We start from the raw sequence: 24,807 nt of genomic DNA, 5'->3' as shown, positions 1-24,807 counted from the left end.
GACTTGGACAGGTTCAAACTTTAACTGCTCTTAGGATTTTACTTTAGCCTCCTGAATTTACTAATCAGTAGCTGAAGTTGGTGCCCAATCGTCTCTTCCTCCACCATTTTTGGGAAGTGGAGCTTCCAGCCACGGAATAGGTCTAGAGGTGGTTTGTGCCACCAGTGGAGAATGGGCCCTGGCCTCCGGAGCATGGAGTGCTCTACTTACAGATCCTCTCTGCAGATGGGCAGTCTCCTCCTTCCATTCCTTCAAGGATGTTGCAGGATGCTCTTCTGTTCTCCTGGAGCCCCCAAACAGGTGCTTTAGATAGCTCTGGGTGATTACTAGCTGCCCTGTAGCATGAGCTGACTCTAGGAGCTCCTTACTCTGCTGCCATCCTGCTGGTTATCTCTGTTATATCCTAAGATCTGCCATTAATTTTTGAAAATTTTCAACCGTTGTTTCTTCAAGTAATTCTTCAGCCTTATTGTCTCTCTTCTCTTCCATGGGATCTTGAATTCAAATTATACCCATGCTGGATTGTTTGATAAGGCCCTACAACTCTTTTTTTTTGTTTGTTTGTTTGTTTTTTGAGGTATCATTTGCATTGAGTGAAATGCTCTGCTCTTTAGCCAATTCTGTCAGTTTGGTAAATGTATATCAAGTTGCAGAACATTTCCATAAGCCTGCAAAGTTCCTTCTCCCAATTATTTGCCTCTGTATGCTCTGTTCTTCTTTATTTTTAATTATTTATTTATTTTATTCTCTATGTGTTTAAGTTTTGAATTTAAGTAATTTATATCGATCTGTCTTCAAATTCAGTGATTCTTTCTTGGAATTTCTTGAGTCTACTGATGACGTTGTCAAAGGCATTCTTTATCTCTGTTTATGGCATTTCTTATTTCTATCAATCCCATTTGACTTTATTATAGCTTTCATCACATTGCTTAAATTAGCCATCTGTTCTTGCATGCTGTCTACATTTTTCACTAAAGTTTATTGAAATTTTGTTTTATAGTTTCAATACCAGGGTCATGTCTGAATCTGTTCTTTTGATTGCTTTGTCTCTTCATAGTGTGTTATTTCTTCTTGTTTTTGTTGTGTGTCATGTTTTTGGGTTTTTTTTTAAATTAAATGCCAGCCATTGTGTGTAGAGCAGTAAAGATTTTATGTCTGGAAGTAGGCCCATGTTTTATACTGCTAGACTATTAGTGTGTATGTAAAGGTCTGTAAGAGTGGAGTTGAGTGACTCTGGTCAGTTAGTAAGCTGAGTTTGTATTTTCCTATTATGGTTACATTCAGTTCACCACTAAATAGAAATTACTGTGCTAGAGGTATTCTTTCAGTGCTTTTGTTCAGCTTCAGCTTTCCTACTCATCTCTACAACAGAAGGCATGTCTCGTCACTCTTTTTCCTTCCTCCATTGTAAAACATGGGTGCTTGTTACTTGGTCCTTGATAGTCTAGTTATGTGGGAAGAGGGCTCTCTGTTGTGGGAGAACAGCCTCTATCTTACACAGTTCCTATATGTTTAGGAATTAGGGTTGGGCTTTCTCAGTGATCTTACATCTCCTCTCCAAGTCAACCAGTCTTGGCCTCAAATCTCTCATGAGTCTTCTGCAGGAGAGTTTTCTTTCCTTCTTCTTGCCTCTTCTCCAGCAGTAGAAGGCAAGTTTACTTTTACTGTTACCCTAGCTACAATAAATTTCTACCTTTGTGCTGGGGGTGATATGGGTTTGCAAAACCCTCCCCAAGAGACTTAAGGCTTTTTTCTACAGAAAGGAAGGGTCTCAGTATGACTTCAGGTTTTTCCATTTACCTCCAGCAACCCCTTAACCTCTATCTAGCATCTCTTCTACCTCATTGTAAGCCAGTGCTTGGGCCCTATTTCTACCTAGAGGACGAGCTAGGCATTCAGTGGATTTCAGAATACTTGGTTGATTTGTGAATTCAGCTCTTTGAAGGCTTCAGTAAAAGTTTTGAATTTTTAGTATATAATAGTTTTTAGCATAGGAGTAGCTTTATTTCCAGCAGTCAATATCTACTTCCCAGAGGAAATAAAACTCCCAATATATTCCAAGTTAAAAGTGACAATATTTTATTAATTCTCAGTTGCAAACCTTTAAGCTTATTGAACATCCGCTCTAACTCTAGGATGGTCTATTTCTTCATAAATTACAGGCTTTATATTCTATGCCAATATTCTATTTGAGAATCAGGGCATAAAGCATGCCTGTTCAGCACAGGCCATACTTGCTAGTATTCTAAAAAGTGATTTCCAGAAGCAAAACTAAATAAATATTTGCCTGTTATGATCTTTGTGGAATTTAGTTTGGTCTAAGCCAGGTTTCGCAAACATTAGCATGTGTAAGGATTGCCTGGAAGGTTACTGACCCTCCAATGTTTCTAATTCAGAGCATAATATTGATTGGCACTTTCCAACCCCATTAATCAAATTCATAAAAAAGCTGACATTCAATATCATTCTAAGGTCAGAGTCAGCAGAAAGTGTTTCATGACAGATTAGCTATCAACTCCAAGTGATATTTTAGTTCTTCTTTTAACACTTAACATTTTGACATTATGGTTTTTCATGGTTACTGCAATTTTCTCCCTATTATTAACTATTTACTAATGTTAACTACTTTAAAACTGAAATCACTCTTTAGTGCAGGCATCAGACAGTGGATATTTGGTCATCAGCTGTGTATACCAGTTTAAATCACCCAATCACTTAGGTATAAACTTTGGCATTTTTAAATAGGAAATTTCATCAGAAAGCCACATTATTTAAAATAAGAGCATTTTGGCTAAGTTCTTTGGGTTCCTTAATTTTCATTGCAGAACTTCAACCCAACCATGTGGAAAATTCTTAAATCTTTTAATCCCCTTAGACTAATTGCTATTGATAGATGCTTAGTTACAAACCAGTACTTTTTGAGCCAGGGCAGAGAGGAAGGGCAAAGAAAGCATTTGGTGCACCTACATATACAATCAAGCTTTCTTTACTCATAGATGCTAGCCCTCTTCCCTCAGTCTGGGTGGGAAAGTAAGGAGATATTTCTAAATGTTTCATCTACGCATATAGAAGTAAAGAATAGTTAACTGTCTCTCAAAACAATTTCAGGAGACTATTAAAATACTTAATTTGTACATTTTTGGCATCTTAATATTCTTTCTAAGTGTTTTTTTAACTTGATATACATTTGCGTTGAGTAACATGGAAGTAGTAGTTTATGGGTCAAAGCATGCCTTTTATTACTATTTCTGAGGTAACATTTTTTGTCTGCTAATTTAGTTTATCTGTAAGATTATAATCTCAAGATTATTTAAATAATCTAGTAATTATGGAGTAAGAAGAAATGTGATAAGATCAGTGCTCTTTGTGAAAAACGATTATTCTTGTTCATAGTGTTTACTCACCTTACATATATTCAATTTACTGTGTGATTACTCACCTCTATTATTATTTTATAATAATAAATGGAATGAACCATCAGTAGTGGTTTATTACAGATTTACATAGATGTAAGACTTTTGGCATAATAATGCAATTATTTTCATTTATGCACTATTTCTAATTATCCATTGCTGTGTGAAAAACTAACATGAAACCTCATGACCTAAACAAGCCCCATTTTATTATATCTCATTTTTGGCAGTAGGTCAGGATTTGAGTAGTGCTTTGCTGGCAGCTTTTCTGCTGCACATGGCATTGGTGGAAGTTGCTCAGTAATATTCACCTAATGGATAGTCTGATGAGGAGGGTCAAAATGTCCTTGATTGTATGTCTGTCACCTTGGTGCAGATGGCTTTAAAACTTGGCTCAGCTGGGTCTGTCAAACCCAGACTTTACATGTAGTCCTACTAGCTAGGTGGTCTCAGGGGAGCCAGACTCTGCATGACAGCCCAGGGTTCGCAGACAGAGTGTTACAAGAGGGCCTGAAAGAAACCTCAGAAGTCTCTGAACGTTATGTTTGCCACTTTCTACTGATAAAGCAAATTACTAAGGTTAGCCAGAAATCAGGGAGAGGAGGACGAGACTTTATTTCTCAATGGGAGGAGAACGAGGCTTTACTTCTCAATTTACTCTTGCAATAGCAAGGAGTGTGCAGCCATCTTTTATTTTCCACATGCACTTAAAGATATGAGACATCACATATTCAAAGAATTAGAAATAACACAAATGAGGTAAGGTGTGTAATCTCTTGATGAGTTCTCTCTAGGTAAAGTCCAGAGTGTTTAGCAAAATACTAATAGGTTGAATTATATCAGCTGGTATTCAAAAGGGAAAATCTTAAAGGTAATTTTTAAAAAATGGCATCTTAAATAGTGTTCAGAAATATGAAACAATAATTTGAATATAATACTGGCCTAAATTATGTGTATGCTACTGTTTTAGCTTCCCAGATGCTAGAACAAATCCTATACAGGTGGTTGGCTTAATTGATGGTAATTTATTGGCTCACAGTTTTGAGGCTAGGAAAAGTCCAAAATCGAGGTGTCAGAAAGGCAATGCTTTCTTCCCAAAAACTGGTATTCTGGGACTGGTTGCTGGCAATCCTTAGCTTTTCTGACACATGGCAATGCACATGGTCGCCTCTCCTGGTGTTTCTCTCCATCTGAGTTTCCTTCTGCCTATTAAGGACCCCAGTGATCTGAATTGAGACTAACTCGATTCAGTGGGCCATGCCCCACTGTTGAGTGAAGTACCATCATGAGGAGATCATATTTAGGATGAGTCCACACCTATCAGAATGCAGACAAAGACCAAGAACATGTCCAAACTAAGGTACATATTTCAGTCCACCGCAGCTACATAATAGATATACTATTTTTAATTCCTCAGTGAGTTTTTTCTCATGATAAAGCTAGGTACTATAAATATGAGAGTTAAGGAGTGGAGCTTTATTTTTTTTAACTGAGAATAACAGTTCTTGAGAACTTTTTGTATTCTTGCCTATAACTTTTCTGATATATTCTGGTCTTTATAAAATCCTGGAATCTACTCTTCTATAAATTCAATAACCTGGAGAGTTTTGATGCAGAAATCCTGGGAGTAACTTTTAAATTAAAACAAAATGTACCCTAATCTCATGTGTAATTCTACAAATAAAATATGAATGCTCTAAATTTTTCCATTTCTTAAAAGTACTGCTCCCCTCCAACTTGTAAAATGTAGCATGAGTAGGACCATCTTGTATTGCAGCAAACTTACTTGTGCTAAACAACAAGAGCTAATGTGTGCCTAATGGTTTCAAAGTGGCACGATGTGTATCATATCAATTTGATATTATAAATAACACGGATAGATAAGAAAGCAGTACTAGGGAGTTTAGCATGACTCAGTGAGATTATAAAGTCAATAAGAATTTGAACACCTTTGGATCCTAGTATTATCTCTTTACATTCATGTTATTTCCATTATGCTGTTTTCAACCAGGAAAGAGATCCATAATGGAAGTGTGTGTGCAGATTTAATAATTTAGATGGAAAATAAGAGTATCAAGAAGGCAAATGAAAAATAATGAAGTAAAAATAGATATATAGTTAAGAAAAATAGAGAGAGATTAAGAACAAAGATTTTGAACTCAGAGTCTAGAGTCTATATCCTAACACTTCTACTTATTAGCTATATTATTTTGGGAATATTACTTCTTTCTTAAAATCATTTATTCCTTCATCTTGCAATTGGAGATAATACTCAGTCATGAATTTGTGTGCGCGTGTGTGTATATAATGATCTTACATATAAAGCCCTCGGCATAGTGACTTACTAAATCCAATACACATTGATACTATATAGTAGCAAAATAATAATATGATAATGGCAATGATAAAATTATATACCATTTTATTGCATAATTCAACAGTGATCAGTGGGAGTTTTTGCATAGCATTATGAATTTTAAATTCAATCCTAACAATTAAAAATGGAGCTAATGATGTTATAGGCTTTGTTGTCCATGTGGTCTCTGTTGAAATAGCTTGACTAAGTTCTTGTAGTATGAAAACAGCCATGACAGTACATTGATGAAAATCTAGGGTGTTCCATAATAGAACTATAATTACAAAAACAGATTTCAAGCATATTTAACCCACAGTTTGCTGATCCCTGAGCTAAGAAGATCATGGAAAAAGAGTTTGAAATCATGTATTTATAAGCATCCATGCTCATTTACCTTAAAAATCATGAGTATTAATAGGGTAGAAATATTCAGTCCTTACTGATGATATCCATGTCCTAATTTCCCAAACCTGTAAATCAGTTACCTTACATGGCACTGTTGTAAGGTGGTATTGTTTTCAGTCTTTAAGTTTGCAGTAGTTTGTTACAGCAACAATAGGAAACTAATGCACTTGTTTAGAATGTATGTGTGAATATATATATACATATATGTATAAAATATACATGTTTATATACACATATATATTAAATATGTGCTTTAAATCATAAGGTGTTGGATCTGTGATAATAGCTTTAAAGTACAAAGGACCTTGGTCAATAACTGCTTAAAAAAACAATCTACTTTGTAGATTTGTTAAAGCACTGAATGATTAAGGACAAGGTCTAGTATTCCTAGCTTTATCCTGTCTCTTGGTTCTGAGAAACTGAGGCAATCATTATATTTTGGTGCATTTTTTCATTTTTTTAAAACTAATCTTCACTAACAAATCAAAACAAAATAAAAAACAGAATAAATCAAGTTCTAGACATAGGAGGATACCAACCAGCTAATGTGCTCATGTCCCTTTTGTTTGATTTATCATATCTTAAAGTTTCTCAAAGTAACATATAGTTGCAAAGTAACATATAGTTTCATATATGGGATATTTGGAAAACAAAAACAACTATAAATGTCATATATTACTTAATCATAAATCCACAAATTATATTTGATCACAACTAAAAAGGAATCACAGAAAGGAAAGGGAATTTGATTATTAATCAGAAGACCAGAGTTTGCATTCTACTTTGCTATTTTTTCCAGTGGCCTCTAATCTTTCACATATCTTGTAGGAACCCAAATAGATAGTTCTTGTAAAAGACAGGAAAACGTAAAAGATGGCTGGGACGAGGAAGCTGTAAGGTTTACCCCACAGTTGCTTAAATTGCATCAGTGTCTTTAATTTTCTTTGTATACATGTTCACTGTGGCTAAATTTGTGACTGCATTAAGTGTTATTATGTTATCTTGTCCTTCATGAATATATGTAGTTACTCTGTGTGGCCTTATCCTTTCGCCAATGCCCATTTTTTGATAAAAGCAGCTCTTTTATCACATGAGAGGACTGCATATGGGGGCCTGGCTAGTGGCCATCCAGGCAGATTAGGCTTGCTTGAGTGTCCCAGAAATACACAGTTATTATTTCCATAGTCTATAATAAGTTCAATTTTATTCCTTTGATTTGGACTTCTTAATCTTTTAGTTTACTATGTGAGAAATGTATTCGGTTTTCTGCCTAGAGCCCAAGGAAATTTGCTCTTTTTTGATCTTTCTACAACCTGGATTAGCAACCCTGCAATCATAGAAATGTAATCATGGAATGAATAAGATTTAAATGTTTTTAATACCTAAATGCCTAAAATCTCAGCCCAAAAAGGAGGAGCAGTGTTTCAGCATAAATTAGACTTCCATACAGAGCCATACACTCAACTTCACTAGTTGACTTGTCCTCATTGTGAGCCTGAGTGACTTCATACAAACCTAAGTGTCCTCCAGAGTAATTTCTGTGGCATCTGGAAATTTTCACATTCTGTATCATTTAGATACAGAACTTCATTGCTCAGCATGTGTTACGGATTAAAGCAATAAATTGTGCATTTCACATTTTCATTGGGGACCCTAACAAATAGAAAAAGGTTATGCCAACTTCCACTGGTCTCCTATAATACATTTCTGTACCCTAAAAAATAAACGTTTTGGTTTTCTTTTTAATTGTGGCAAAATAACTGTATATGAAGATATCTGTATGTGGATGTCTGTGATACTAACAGCCAGACTTAGGAGATTGCAGCCTGTGAGTAAATGACGCTTTCGCCTGTGGGTGGTGGAGTTTTGAGGTAGGCTGATTTCTGGAAATGGACCACCCAATCTTTGCACTTGACCTAAATGATCCTGATTCCAGAAGGAAAATTCATTAATCCATTCATGAATGAGAGCTCTTTGCATTACTTGAATATATGTCAGCAACAGGACTTTTGCCTAATTTGACTCATAGATTCAGTGAGATTCCATTAGCAATTTGATAAAAGCTGGAACCAGTTGGCTCCAGACCAGGTTTCAGCAATGCCCTCTCATCCTCCCAGCCTGCCAGCCCGACCTCACTTTGTGTGCTGTTGCTCTGTTCTGTTAAACAGATGTTGTGACCCACTCCAGATATCCTGCATCTCTGGATGAGATAGACCTTTATCTCATTCACTTATTTTTCGATGGACCAATCAATGGGCTGAATGTGTGTGGCCTTTAAATCCAAATCCAATTTTTATCATTTGCTTATGGGATATACTTTACAATATTACTACTACCACCTTCCTTCCAATTTTCTCTCAACACTATGGGTTTCCTTGCTCCTTATATTTATAGATGAATGTATGCAAAACATTCAAAAGAGACAATTAATCACCCCACTTACAGTGGTCTTCAGATATTGCTATTTTCCTGAAGCTTTTTTTTTTCTTGAAATAACATTATTCATTATTCAGTAACTTGGTTTCATAGCTAATGAATTTCAACAACTCTGGGTGCAGTTGAATCCATTTTCTCTTACAGGTTTTCCTCTAGAGAGTGACAAACTGATACTAAGGATGTTTATGTGCAAACATTATAGGGTCTGATTGACTCCCTATCATGAGAAGAAGAAAACCAGTTTTGGTTTGCCATTTGTGCATCATTTTCATGCATGAGGTTGTCCATAAACATGAGGTAGGTAGGCAGGTAGATCGATGGACAGACATCCAGACATCTGACAATCCATTTAAATGTCTGCAGCGCAACCACTACTTATACTTTATTCCACTCTCTGCCACTAGTTACAGAAATTAACAAATGACAAAATCCTTGCATACTGTGCTTCAGGATAAATAAACTCTGCTAAATTCTCCTTGTTCACCATATTTCCCTGTACTGTTGTTTGTTTCCAGTGTTCTGCTTAGTCTCTTTTGCACTGACCAGTATCTTTGGTCAAATGAAAGGCACAACCCTTGTTAGGCATAATGATTTTAATAATAGCTCTCAGCTACTCATTTAGTATAACATTTTTCTTTATACTTTTTAACTAGGGTACATTGGAATGAGATATGAGAGAGATCAATCCTCTCTCTTTGCTTTGGTTTCTTTAAGTAGCTTTCATTCCTTTCTCCTACTCCCTAATAAATGGAAATTGCTCCTTTCATTTCTTCACTTACTCCTCCAAAGTCAGAAGTGATAGTAGGTGGTGGTCTAGTGTGGTAGTGTGTGATAGATAAGTGTAACCAGCACTGAGAGAGAACCATTCTTGTTTATTTTTCCTAACTTAAAAATGAGTGTCTTCAATTAAACTTAGAATTATGATCACTTCACAAAATAGCATTAAAGAAAACATGGTATATAAATGTTTACGTGCAAATATTTTGTGCAGCAAGAATCTTAAAATAATAAAGGTTGCAGAATATTTCATATTCTTCAGGCTTATTGTTAAATAAATGTTTAGCTTGGCTCTATATAGTCAAGAGGGAGTGATGATTTGTTTCTTGAATTTATGATGGTTTTTCTGGGAAAAGGGTAGAACATTAATTGGCAATGGCAAATACCTGGAATTTCTGAAATTATTAAGTTTGTACAATGATATTTGAAGCCCATCCCAATTAAACCTTCTTATATGATCTTTACTGTGTTTAACATTTAATGAATTTTTATTTTACAGATATGCCAAGAATCACATATAAAATATTATGCAAGATACATTAGGCTCCAACTAGTAGTGTCCTATCCATTGGAAAAGTAAATTAAAATTATCTAGTCTAAAGTCGTATTTCTCTAACAATATGGCCTATAAGATACAAATAAAGAAATATGTAATGAAAATCCCCGTTGTCTTACTTAAGCTACAATAATTTTTTTCAAAAATATAATTTATGTGGTTTTATGCTTCATATAAGTACCCAAAGTTGGTTGATGTTCAATAATTTATATTGGAGTTGAAATAAAGTATTAATATCATCAACACCAAAAGGACTCAATCTTTTAATTCGATTGTTTAAAATTTTCTGATGTATCTTCTGGAATAAAACAGCATTTTGCTATTATAACCTGTCTAAATTCTGAAGTTGCAATAGTAGAATTTCAAGTGAAGCTATTACATTGTTTTCCTCATCATGTTTTTTTTCCCCCAGAGTTTATATATTCTATTGATTTCACAACCCTTTCAATAATTTGCTGTATGGATTAAATGATTTGTAAACCCTGAATATATTCTATTGATATGAATTTCTGCCCCAAAGAAAAGAACCCATTTTGATTGTTTTTTTTCCTTGCTTGTTTTTTATTTTATTTTTTTCTTTTTACTAGTCCTTTAGTGAGTTTGAGATTGAGCAACATCAAGAATGTGCTTATGATCACTTGGAAGTATTTGATGGAGAAACAGAAAAATCGCCAATTCTTGGACGACTATGTGGCAACAAGTTACCAGATCCCCTTATGGCTACTGGAAATAAAATGTTTGTTCGGTTTGTTTCTGATGCATCTGTTCAAAGAAAAGGCTTTCAAGCCACACATTCTACAGGTCAGCAAATTAGGGCCATGCTTCTTTTTTCTAGGATATAGGTTCCTCTTTCAGTGAGTGAGTACATTTGGTCCAATAACAGAAACATAAATGAATCTCAAAGCATAACAGGTGAAATCTCATTTAAGCCCTGTGTGAAATATTTACAGAATCATGCAGCATTTTACCTAAGTATCTTTGCTGTTATTCAGTATTTAAAAAGAAATCCAAAAGTTCTGATCTTATTCATGATCCATGCATTATCATCAAGTAGATCTCTAGAAATGTATGTAATTTAATACATATTCACGTTAACAATTTGATTTATATGTACCTTTTTCCAGAAATCTATAGCTTGGTATTTAAAAATATGTTTAATCTAATACCTTTCCTGGTTATCTAGCCTTTGTATTAATATATTTTGTAAATTAAGTTTGAGATTTGTCTCTGTTTACAGAAACTCATTTTTCTTTCTCTTATTTGGTACGGAACACTTTTCTTTTCCCTAGTCCCATTCTGAAAGAGAATGTTGTCAGCTAGTCAGGGATTTTTTAAGAAATACATTTTAATTTAGAAAAATATAGAAAATTTTAGGCAGAAATATGTGAAATTGTTTATAAAATAGAGCCATATTAACACTATGGTCCATAAGCTGTCTAGAGAATAGCCCTTTTTTCATTCGGTCAGAAGTTACCATTTGCTAGTCATTTAGCTTACAGTGACACCTAGTGGCAATGCTATACATAGACTGTTGAGACACGGAGAACTCTTTACAATGTATAATACAGTAAAAAAAACAAACTACGAATTCTTCCATAAATTAATTTTAGTAAAGCATTTTTATTATGGTATCCTGATTATTTTGTTTTCTTTTGTTTCATTTTGCTTTAGAAATCAGAATTTTAACAATTTCATTGCTGAATATTATCCTTCACTCTTGTATATATTATGAGCCTTAGATCTATACTGCAGTGTGTTTGTGAGAAAGCAGATATTGTGAGGATATTGATCTTATCCATATCATTAATGTTTATACTCCTATCAATAATGAAAATTAATTATTTCTACTAATTCATTAAAATGTTATGCTTTTAAGAAAAATCTTTCATGAACCATAGAAATTTCATGCAAACCCTTGGAGGGATTTTTCTTCCATTTGATGTTTATTCTTTAAATATTTTTTCTGATTTCCTGTCAATATCCAATGAAGGAAAAAACTGAAATCCTATTACTCCGTCAGTATTCTTTTCTGATAGCACAGAGTTTGTGATATGTATTTTAATATCCTGGCTTCACAGGCTGCAAGAATGCAGTGTGAAAATATGCTGTAAAACTTTTGAAATAACTGATGATACAGTGTTTCAAAATTACTATATATATATAAATTCTTTTTTTTCACTTTTATAAAATTTAACTTTACAGTGTATCTTTTTGCCCTTTAAGAGAGGAAGGATTAACATTATATTATGCTACAGGGTGTCAGCAAGTTTGGTTCTTAGTTCAGGTATGCCACGACCTAGTTAAGAACTTTGGAACAGTTCATTTCTGTGGATATTAGTTTTATCACCTGTTCATTTCTGTGGATATCAGTTTTATAATTTTCTATAAAACTCCATGCCTTCCCAGTTTGCCTGATTCTGCCTATGCACCCTATTCAAAGTACTTATATGACCATTGATTCCACTTCTATGATCTAATTATATTATAATAGAAATCACATATTGAGATCCCATGGTTCACCTTGCACTAGGCATTTTAGGTACTTGCAATAGTTTACATACAGTTTACATGCATTGTATTAGCCAAAGAACCCTGTGAGGTAGGGATTCTTGTCTTTACCTTACAGATGAAGAAATTGGAATTTGGAGGATTAAGTAATTAACAAAGATTTCTAAAATAGAGTCAAAGTCTGGATTTTATCCTAATTCTGATTGTCTCTTAAGGTCACATACTTTCTATGATAATACATTTTCTTACATTCTAGCTTAGGAGGAAAACTCATACAAAATGTTATCTTTATCGAAGAAAAGGTAGACATTAAATGCTTCCTTGTATAAACATTAAGCAAAGTCTATGCTCAAAATGTATAAGTGACTTGACTGTTTTTATTCTCAGCTGTTCTATAGGTATTCAGATAAGTAAACTCAGTCACATTTTGTTGGCCAAATGTGACTTGGATATTCTTTAGTTCAGCCTCTTTCATTTTAGAAATGAGGAATCCAAGATTAAAAACTTAAATGACAATCAAGGTAGCACAAAAAGTGATGGTTGAGATTAGAGCACTGTCTTCCCAACTTCTGCTCAATTGCTTTTATCAAAATTTTAGATAATACCTGTTTGTTTCATTCTGTTTTTCCTTCACATGTAAATTCTGGTCACTTTTAATGGACTCTCTTGGAATTTTCTGGGTTTAACTCCTTTATACTATTGTTTTCTAATAGCTACAAATGCTGAAATATTCTATTTAATGCCTGCTATTTTTTTCTCCTTAAATCTTTCTCTTTAACATGTTTATTTATTCCTCAGTATTTCATCAAATACCTGCCTGGATAGATATTGTATTGCATTAGTGATCTGTAGGGAAAAACTAGGAATTTGTGAAATTTATGGAAAAATAAAAGGAATTCCTACCTTTTGGCAGCTAAGACAGGCTAAGTTAAGCTCCTGATCATCAGTTTACCTCTCAGTTTCTGCTGCTGTACATAAAGACCGCCAAATCAAGGACCACATCTATCAACTTTTGCTATATATGCAAAGCATTTATCCATTATTTCTGCCTTCTAAAATATACCTGCTATTATTGATGGGCACGAAATTTTAATTTGCTTAAATTTTATATTTCTGCATGCAATTTTAATTGTATCCATAAGAAAATCTTCTCATTCCGTAATTTTGAAATCTGATGATTAGAAATATTGTTCCAAGGTAGCTTTCATGTTACTTTTTCTCAAGAAACTGTATAGAATCTTAAAATAACATTAAATTTACATAGAGACTAGACTTTATTAGAAAGAGTCATTCTTTTCCTCTTTCATTTGGTCCAAATTCTAAGCCCAAGTTAATTTTCATCAGGTAAAAAATGGTATTACTCTGCTTTTAAGTAAACTAATTGAAGGAAACAAATTTTCCAGGAAAAAACAAACAAACCTTCTTTTCCCTGAGAAGGATACAGCTGGAGTACAGAAAGTAAGGGGAAACAAGGACAAATTATTTTTTTGAAACATTGTATTTTCTCTTGAAGGACTTTCTTGTGACATAAAGCATCATGCTATTTGTCAATGCCATTTAAAAATCAAATGATATATTATTAAGCAACTTAAAATGATTTTGATCTAACTCAAAATGCCTACTAAAATAATTTGTAGGTTAGCATACAGCACCACTACTGGGATTTAATACTTTACCAGGAAATAAATAAGCACATGACATGAAAGTTGCCCCCACACTTTTCTTCCCTTCCCTGTTACACTCTTGTTCAGCTTCATTTTCTCTTTTCCAGAATTCTTCACACAGGAAGCTCATATAGTCAAACAACTGAATTTCAGATGATTGATTTAAAAGTAGTATGACTAACACGCTAAACAATTGCTTTTTAAATTCTCTGACTTGGTAAATTAATAGGGATATTTACAAATCACTTTAAAGGAACTGTTGATATATTGACCACATTTAAAGAATACCCACAGAGCTTCCCCAAAACACTCATAAGCAATTGCCCTCGTGCTGCCTATTATTTTCTGCTCAAGGAATTTCTGAGGGCATGTTAAAATACCTCTTATGCATCTAATATTCAAATGTTCATCCTTAAAAAAAAATTTAAGCCTGTGGACTAAATGCCTTCAGTTTTTTCATTACTGAAGTATTAAGTCCAGATGCATTAGCTGGAGCAGTGATCCATAGGAATGCAGAGTGTGCTCGAAACAGATAAACCAAATGGTGGAACTTTTTGAAACATTTCAATTTGTCCTCAACTGTAGTTCAAGTCATTTGTTTTTGAATATGTGCCATTTTCTAGAGATTTTCAATAAATTCTAATAATGACACCTTACTGTGGTTTTCAGATTTACAAAGGCTTTGGGAAATCCCTTTTCCCATTTAGTTTAAATACCTCATTTCCTGTTTTATGCTTGTTCCAGTCTTGGGCTGGCTGAAAATTGTCGCTTGTATCTTGGTCTTTGTTTTGCTACCTTGTTTCTGCTAAGGAGGCTCACAAAAGCAAGTGCCTCTTCCCTGTGATATTCTTCCCCTTCAGCTCTTCTGGGAGGTGGAATGAAAGTAGTAAATTCATAGACCACTTTTTAAAAGTTGGAAACAAAAATAATTCAATTAATTTTATCAAGATTTGAGAATAGGCTGAGTTTTTCTTTAACCTGTAAATGAGATTACATGAGTATATCTCTATCTCTATCTATATATCTATAGAGATATAAATGTATTGAATTTTAGAAATATTTTTTACAAAATATTTTCCTGGCTTTCAAAAATGCCATGCTTCCTTCCTGATAACAGACTAATAGTGTTTTAAATTGTGTTCAGTATTTCTGGTTTTTAATTTCATACCTGAGTGAATCCCTGGAAGTATAGATTACAGCATTTAGATGTTCTCACTGGAAAATAACAACAATGATGATAGCTCACAGTTATATGGCTTTTACGATGTGCCAGGCACCTTCTATGCATTTTATACATATTAACTCATTTGCTCCTTACCTAGAGCCTGTGATGTGGGATTATGTACTTTCCCTCTTTTAGAAATGAAGTGATTGGGACAAAGTCTCATGTCTGATGAAGGGCAGAGCTGGAATTTGGACTCAGGCAATTTGGTTCTGGAATCCTGTCTCAGGGACAGGACAGTAATTTCTGGAGTTACTGGGGTAAGAGAAGCAGCATGGTGGTAAAGGGAGAACCTTGGCTTCAGGTCTGTGGAGCCCAGGACATGACACCCCCAAACTGATCCTCATTCCAGGCTTCAGAAGTGGTTTTAAGTGTTCAAAGCGGTTTCGCACACGTATACATTAGCAAGATTGGCACCTGGTTTGGTTAATGATTATGCAAGAGACCCCACCGGTAGACGGACATTTAAATCGATCGTGTAACAGCCCAACGAGGAAGGCGTTTGTGGACTGGAACCCTAGCTGGAAGGTTTTTGAGTTGTCAGTGACACTAACGTCTCTCAAAGAGCAGTTGTCTCTGGCAGTGCCTGCATGTTTGATTGAGTCCCCATGTGTTCAGGCACACCTGAATGGGGTTCCATACCTGGAAATTTAGAAACATTTAATGTTTGAAATCATCAAATCCCAATATGGGTAAACCATGTACGAATTTACTGAGAACTCCAAGTAAGAATTTCAGCTGCCTAATCCATCCTCAGAGAGAATCACAGACAACCCCGACAGCATCCAAATTGCGTTTTAATAGCAGTGGCTGAGCTTGTCCGGATCTTGGCTTTTAAGCCCCTCTCAACTTATAATGGTTTTACTAGGACTTTCCTGGGTTTAGCACTGAAATTCCTACTTCCCAGGAATCCTCTAGGTCTTTGGAAAACTGGGATGGATGGTCACCCTACTTTCTCATTCTGACACTTTTCATATCCTATTCTTTCTCCCTCTGCCTCTGTCTGACTCTTTCTTTCTTTCTCACACGTCTGCACGTGTTTGGTGCGGCACTGCACACCTCCTCTGCCTTGGGTTAATCTCTAGTTAGTATAGAAGCTTGATGCTGAGAAACTTTTTTGAAACTTTTTATTCTCTAAATTACACTACCTTTAAATCTTTATGCACACAACTGTTTCTTTAGCTTTTTAAAGAAAGACTGGTGGAGCATGCGTTCCATAATATCTCTCTGAAAGAGAAGTTATAAAGAGAGCTTTAATTGTTTTATTATAACAAAATCATAAAATACAACTGAATAGGTTCTGGAATTACAAAGGTAACATTAATTAATGAGGTGTGTTTGTTTCCCACTCCAGTTAGGTAAATATTGCTAAGGAATCCTATGGAAAGTGATAGTGTTCGTTGTAGTCTCAATAAAGATTTATTTTTCTACATACATGCATGGGAGTCTTATATATTTTGTTGAATTTTCAGTTATTCCTTTGGATTCTGGGTTCTTCAGTTATTAAGATTAAAGTATAGCTAAAACCTTAACTTCTTTATTTATGAGGCTAAAAATAATATTAGGTATAAAAATTTAAAATATTTATTGAGAGTTACTCTGTGGCAGGCACTGTTCTAAGTAATATTCATGTATTAATTAAATATTAAAAACCCACTGAGATAGGCACTACTATTACCATCTGGATTTTTTTACAATTGAGAAAACCATGTCTCCAGAAAGGTGAAATATCTTAGTCTCACAGAGCTAGCAAATATCAAAACTGAGATTCCAACCTAGACAGGCTGTGCCCAGAACCTATGCCAATACCAGTGTACTCTCTCTCCCCCCGATTACAGAAAATACATCTGATGATGGGGATGGAAGCACAAGTCAGAGAATGATTTGACTCAGTCGAAATTGGCCTTGGCTCTGTTAAAGCTCCTTCAGCTTACTTGTGTTTCGTTTTTCTCTCCTGGACAGAATGTGGTGGCCGACTGAAAGCAGACTCCAAACCCAGAGATCTGTACTCACATGCTCAGTTTGGTGATAACAATTACCCAGGACAGGTTGACTGTGAATGGCTCTTGGTGTCAGAACGGGGCTCTCGCCTTGAGTTATCCTTCCAGACGTTTGAAGTGGAAGAAGAAGCTGACTGTGGCTATGACTACATTGAACTCTTTGATGGTCTCGACTCAGCAGCTGTGGGGCTTGGTCGATTTTGTGGATCAGGGGTAAATACATTGCTAGTAGGATACCAAAGACGTGATTAAAATCTGCCCATTGATTCATAATTGATAGTGTAACACATACAAATTGACAGTACTTGTTTAAAAAATTGTCGTAACGTCTTAATAACTTGACAAAGTATAGCACACCTCTTCCTTCCTTACCACTTCTCCAGCTCTAATGAATTTGTTCCATAATATCCTATGGGATGGTAAAATAAGTAGTTGTAATGTCTCGTTATTTTCCATATTCTAATATTTTTATTCACACTTTTATTGGTGCAAAAAATATTTGACTATTTAATAATCTAAACTCAATTTACTTAAAACACATCTTTGAGAATGGTACAACCTTCCTAAATTAAACCATAAAGGAAAAAAGAACATACACACCATTCAAATTGACATAACCTTCTTATCAAACATATTTGGTGGGAGTGGCAGGGCCAGCCACTGCTGTTTATGCTCTGCTGGTGCCATAGGAATGCTATTCCATTGCACATTCTGTCATTTGGGCCTGGAACAGGGTGCCAGACACAAGGCAGAGGATGGCACCAGGAGAAACAAAAAGAAAAGCTAAATATTTTCAGTGCTTTGTACCCAGAACTCACTGCATTAATATCAGTCTACTGAGTACATATTGTGCTCAGAAGACATTAGTCCCAAGTTTTTTTTTACTGTCTGCATTCAAATAATTCAAATAATAGCCTCTTAAATAAAATGCCAATTTCCTTGGTAGTGGATGATTTGGATTCTGGAAGTGGTTCTGCCTCAGAGCAGCTTCTGAAACAAACTGTAATAATTCGTTGCCAACTCTGAATCTCAGTTTACTTATTTGTAAATTGAAGGAACTTCCTGTAAAAATCTGGGAAAAACACCAAGTTCTAGAGAGGAAAGTATGCAGAGCTTGGCAACTGACTGATGGTGTGCTCATCACCCAGCTACATCACTGACTAGCCCTGTGATCTTATCATGTCGTTTGCTTCCCAGAAGCACACATTTTTTCTACTGTAAAATGAAGTAGTCAACCATATGTATTTTGCAAGGTTGTTGGGAGGATTGATAAAGAAAAAGTTTTACCAAACATGAATTATACTGAATAAAAAGTGACACATTTTACTGTTTGTTTATTTGTTTATTTGTGTTTTTTTCCTTCAGCCACCAGAAGAGATCTATTCAATTGGGGATGCAGTTTTAATTCATTTTCACACTGATGACACAATCAACAAGAAAGGATTTCATATAAGATACAAAAGCATAAGATATCCAGAGACCATGCATACCAAAAAATAACACCAAAATCTCCATCAGAACTATAGAGATGCACATAATGGGGAGAAGATGTATTTTTTTAAACTGAAGATATTAGTACAAATGTTTTATATAATGAGTTTGAACAACCAAAAAAATGAAAGAATGAAAGAAAGACCAGAATTGTGTATTAAAAGAAGTTTCTGGCTAACCTAGATCATCATTACTAAGATAATTGAATTTCTTGCTTGGCAGTATTAATAAAGTTGGTGAAAAGACATCATGTGCTTCAAGGAAGACTCTAAAAGCTTTCATTCATAGTTTGACATGGATGCCTCTCAGTTCAGATAGTGTGATTCAGGGACTGTGACACTGCAGAGTGAAACGTTGACAAGTTTTCAAGATTTGGCGGAAATAAAATGATCTCGCAGGTCACAAACTGGAAAACCCTCTACTTGTATCTTAGTCTAAGTGCTTTGTATCTAGGATACTGTACAAACCACAGCCATAAAGATGATATGAAATGGGAGCTTTTTAAGGGTGGTTTGTACTTTAAATATGTGTTTGTCTGGAGTTTAGAAAGTGGAGTATATCAGCTTCATTATTTTCACTTGCAGCCCAGCTTAACATCTTTGAAACACAAATGATCCTGAAACGACTTCATTTTACTGACATTTTGACAAGTTTGAAATGTCAGTAGTGTCTATATAATCGCAGTTAAACTCTAGACAACATTTATTTAAGTATCAGAAAGTGCCCAGTTCATTGGTAAACAGCTCTTTCTGTAGAAGTGCTGCCACTGCAGCCCAAATCAAAGAAGCCTTGTGATGTCTTATGGACCTTATAGAAAAACTCCCAAGAGGTGTGAGCAGGATTCTTCAAAACAACTCCTGGATGGTTCATACTCAAGTTATCACTGCTGCTATTGTCTTTCTTTTGATGATTTTGTGGACCTGTTGTTATAGTTGTTATTGTTGCTGTTGTCATGGTTAATGTTGTATTTAAAAAAAAAAAATGAAATGACCCAGAAGTGGGTCTTATAAAAATTATAAGAACTCCTTATTTCTTCTATTGGGATTCAGTTAAAAAAAGAAAGAGCATTTTGGGAAAAAGGATTTGTTTTTGAAAGACTTTCTATGGTGCTATTCCATAAACATTTTTTAAACAAGAAAATGAGCCAACAACCTGTAGACTATGAATATCTCCCTATGTCTGGCTGGTGGCATTTGAAGAATAAAGATTTGTTAAATCTATCCAGAGTATATCCTTGCAGTGGAAGCACTTGTCCTGTGGAACAACTACTTATAATGCCTTGGAATTCTTGCATATGACCAAAACAGGTCCTCCTATAGATAGTCTTATTGAAATGTTCAACAGGATAGTGTATTTTAATTATCAGCTTTATGGGAAAAATCCATTCCCATGACTGAGAACTTTGGGTATAAATATGATGACCTGCTTTTGTTGTAGAAAATGTAATTTTAGAGTGAATTTTCTGCTATAAAGTCATGTTTGTTTTTAATATTAATATATGTATATGTAAGATTGTCTGAATGAGTGAAACTACAGGAAGATGAAACATAGTAGATTGTTGAAAAGTTAAAATTTATGTGCCAAGCTCTTCTCGATTTCTCTTTGAAGTAACAGCTTTCTTAGATGGTTTCATGGACAAATAATGGGAACTTCTAATTATTATTCACCCATTAAATAAAAGGCTCTTTCCTTAGCAGAAACTCTATTTTGATATTATTTGACATTGATTTAGATTACTAAATGAAGTAGCATTATTTCTGTTACCTGTCCATGAACATTCCATATTTAATAAAATTGGGCATTTTTCTTCTTTTTTAAATGAAATTAAACCATAAATAGAGATGTGGTTTATTTGTTTTCCTGTCATTGTTCCCCTGAAAATATTTTCTTGCATATGAATTATAAAATGTAACTATTTTTTAAAAAAACAATCTTTTGATTTCATTGATTGCTACTTTGGAACTGTGTAATTATTGCCTGCAATATAGATGGCTTTTTAGTGGAGCTGATTTATCCCAGTAACTTCTTCCATATTTTTTCATTAATTGTGATTAACCAAAATATACTAGGAATGGGGAAAAGAAGAAGAACAGACATTTACTCAACACCTATATTGTACTGGCTTCTGGGTTATGTTCATGCACTAGCTCTTTTTAAACATCATGCTGCTGTTTAAGAACTTTGATAATGTTCTCATTTTGTCATTCAGGAACTGAAGTTCAAAGAGGTTATGTACCATCTAGGGTCGCCGTGTAGAGTCGGCTGTTGAACTCCAACTCATCTGACATTGAAATCCCTGCTTGTTCTGCAAGCAGTCTTTATATTTATAAATAGTAGATTTTTTATGATGAAACTTTACCACATGAATTAAATCTTAAAGATGAATTACAGTAAAACATTCAGGGTAAATATATTTCTCCTTTTAGAAACAATATGAGAGTTAGAATATAAATTGTAGAACCATAGTTCTTGCTAGAAATTTAAAGGAACAACAAAAACTACTCTGGTTTGGTATTAGTAACCAGGGTCCTCTTATTTTAATAAATACATTAAGTTATTTTATCTGGCATGGAAGGGGAAATGTAGGGTATTCTATTTTCAAAAATATTCTGGATATTCCAATTGCAATCATATTAGACCACAGTGAGCTGTGCTCAAACCAACTGAAAATTTGAAGTAAGAAGGTTTTGGAAGGCATATAGAGATGCTGTCACAACCTTGGCTTCAATTTTTATTTTATCATGTATCAGATAGGAATTTACTACCTAATGTTTGTTTTATATTGACTCTATATTTGCCTTATATATGTTGTTAAATGAAAATGAAAATATAGCTTCATTCTTTTATTAACAATTGTTACTGTGCTAGGCATTTTATTAAATTAATTTTTTACAATTATTATCAACCCCTACATCAGCATATTGATTGTACTTTATGTTTGCCGAAGTTCTAACTCCCCTGTAATATCCTCATTGACTATATTCAGAAAAAAACCAAAAACTGCTCCCTTGTGACATAATTTAAAATTATTTTAAAAATCAATTTCTGAAATAAATCTAGATTATTATGGAGATAATAACTATAACTGAAATATCAAATGAATGTGTGAGAAACAATTGTTTTACCAAAGCCCCCAAACAACCCAAGCATGGACTAGGTGGATTGCTGCTCTGCACGACTAACTTTAACTTCACAGTACCAACTTCAAATTGTGGTCTTCTTTTTTTTTTTTTTTTTTTAAATACCCAAGTCTTATGGAGGAAATCTCTGTAAGGAACTAAGAACTTCTTTTTTTTTCAATGTAGAAGTTATGTTTTTAAAAGAAACACGACATTCTCATTTAGATTAAGTGGGACAATAAACGTGCATAACATTAAAAATAACTTTTACTTACAATGATCAAAATGCAGGCATTTGAAACTTTTTTTAGTGATAATGAACATAGGTTTTTAAATTTTTTTTTTAATCTTGATATCACTTGTTAAATACAGCCAGAGAAGAAAAATGTAGGAAAAATAATTACCTCCAAAAGGAGATTTATATTTGAATTATATTAATGTCTTCTAGTTTACAAAAGTAGTGCATGCAATATAAATCTACAGAAAGAAAACATGCTGCTATGTAAATAAATTGAAACTTTTTAGTTTTCAATGCTTCATAAATGGTTACCATTGAATATTTACTTTATGGGTTTTCAGTTCTCATAGTTGCAAAATTTAGAAATTTTGTCATTAGTTTAGGAAACGTTTGTTGGAAAGGCTGACTTTGATACATTGTGAAATATTATTATTTGTCTCCAAACTTTTCTTTTGACAACCAATTTTTTTACTGATCAGCCTTCACCCTCCCACCTACTCACACTCAATATTGCAACCTAAATCCCAGCTGTCCTTGTGATGCTAGCCCTGCCATGAAGTCTTACCTGGTGTAGGATTATTCCAAGGGGGTTATACACACATCTCAGCATTTATAAAGTCCCTCTTATCCAATATTTAAAATAAATACTAATAAAATAAATAGGAGCTTCTTACTTTACAAGTCAGGTAGGAAGGTGTATATTTGGGTAAGAAGCCAATGAAGAAAGAAAACCTAAGAAACCGACAGTGGGAGGAGTGAGTAAATAATGCATTGTGTTATTTCTATATGAATACAAGCTAATGGTTTTACCATCTCTCTGCCTTTTCCCTGCTCTCAAGATTATATCTTCAAGCTTCATTCATGTGGGGTGCATCAGAACCTCATTCCTTTCATGGCTGCACAGTATTCTATTGTTTGTATACACCACATTTTGCTTATCCATTCCTCTCTCCAATGGGCACTTGGGCTACTTCCATCTTTTGGCAATTGTGAAGAATGCTGCTATGAACATTGGTATGCAAATATCTGTCCAAGTCATTGCTTTCAATTATTTTGAGTATATACCCAGAAATAAGATTGCTGGTTCATTTAGTAATCCTGTATTTAATATTATGAAGCACTACCAAACTTTTCCACAGCAGTTATACCATTTTACATTCCCATCACAATGCATGAGTTTCTAGTTTCTCCACATTATTTTTTTTTAAGAGTAGCCATTCTAGTGGGTTTAAAGTGATATCTCATTGTGGTTTTGACTTACATTTCACTGGTGGTGGCTAATAATGTTGAGCATCTTTTCATGGGCTTTTTGGCCATTTGTATAGCTTTTCTAGAGAAACTCCTACTCAAGTTTTTTGACCACTCTTTGAATGGGTTATTTGTCCTTTTCTTGTTGTGGGGATTTCTTTATAGAGTCTTAAAATTAAACTTTTGTAGATATGTGGTTTCCAAAATTTCTCCCATTCTGTAGGTCATCTTTTTACTTTATTGATGAAGCCCTTTGATGCAATTCAACTCCACTGGTCTATATATCTATCCTTGTTCCAGTAACATGCTGTTTTGACCAATGTAACTTTGTAATAAGTTTTAAATTTGGGAAGTGTGAGTCCTTCCTCTTTATTCTTTTTTCATGATGTTTTTTAATATTCAATTTGACAATATATAGTCTTCCAAACTGTGAGCAAAGGTGTGCTTCATTTATTTAGATCTTTGATTTCTTTTAGCAAAGGTTTGTAATTTTCCATGTATAAGGCATTTACATCCTTGGTTATAGATATTTCTAGATATCTGACTTAGTTGGTATTGTAAATTGATTTTTTCTTTATTTTCTGCTCAGATTGTTCATTACTAGTGTATGGAATCACTACAGATTTTTTTCTTGTTGATCTTGTACCCCACTGCTTTTGTGAATTTATTAACTCAAGTGGACTTTTTAGGACTTTCAGGATCTTGTCATCTGCGAATAGTGAAAGTTTTGTTTCTTCCTTTCCAGTTTGGAGGCTTTTGATTCATTTTTCTTGCCTAATTACTCAGAATAGAACTTCCAGTATAATGTAGAATAACAGTGGTTACAGTGGGCATCCTTGCCTTGTTCCAGTTTTAGAGGGAAAGAGCTCAGTTTTTTATCATTTTTATGTTAGCAGTGGTTTTCTCATACATGCTTTTTATCATGTTGAGGACAATTCCTTCTATTCCAATTTTTCTAGTGTTTTTTTGTCAAGAAATGTTGGATTTTGTCAAATCCCTTTTATGCGTCAATTGAGATGATCAAAATGAAGTTTTGCCCTTCATTCTGTTAATGTGGTATATTACATTAATTGATACTCTTATGCTGAAACATGCTTGCATATATGAGATACATCTCACTTGATCATGGTGTATAACTCTTAATGTACTGTTGAATTTAGTTTGCTAGAAGTTTGTTGAAGATTTTTGCATCTATATTCATAACTGATACTTAATTTTCTTGTAGTATCTTTAACTGGCTTTGGTATTAGGGTGATTTAACTATCGTTTGAAATAACACTGTCTTTGAGCTTTAACTGAATAAAAAATAAAGATTTTTTAATCCCTTACAAAGGGCTAGTTTAGGGAATTCCAGTCAACCAAGATGACAGCATG

General features: G+C 34.2%; 1 protein-coding gene across 1 annotated transcript in view; it reads left to right on the top strand.

Moving 5' to 3' along the window:
* The window catches only part of TLL1 (tolloid like 1), a 207,398-nt gene extending 185,661 nt beyond the window's left edge, over window positions 1-21,737 (top strand). Inside the window, exons 19-21 of the mRNA XM_058274933.2 lie at window positions 10,531-10,744; window positions 17,300-17,550; window positions 18,703-21,737. Coding sequence (XP_058130916.1) covers window positions 10,531-10,744; window positions 17,300-17,550; window positions 18,703-18,837 — 600 coding nt within the window. The 3' untranslated portion in view covers window positions 18,838-21,737. The remainder of the gene's footprint in view (window positions 1-10,530; window positions 10,745-17,299; window positions 17,551-18,702) is intronic.
* The last annotated feature ends 3,070 nt before the right edge of the window (window positions 21,738-24,807 follow it).

Source organism: Dasypus novemcinctus, chromosome 1 (genome assembly GCF_030445035.2).
Source record: "Dasypus novemcinctus isolate mDasNov1 chromosome 1, mDasNov1.1.hap2, whole genome shotgun sequence".
Taxonomy (NCBI): domain Eukaryota; kingdom Metazoa; phylum Chordata; class Mammalia; order Cingulata; family Dasypodidae; genus Dasypus; species Dasypus novemcinctus.
The sequence above is the reverse complement of the archived record's forward strand: the minus strand, read 5'-3'. Positions and strand labels throughout refer to the sequence as shown.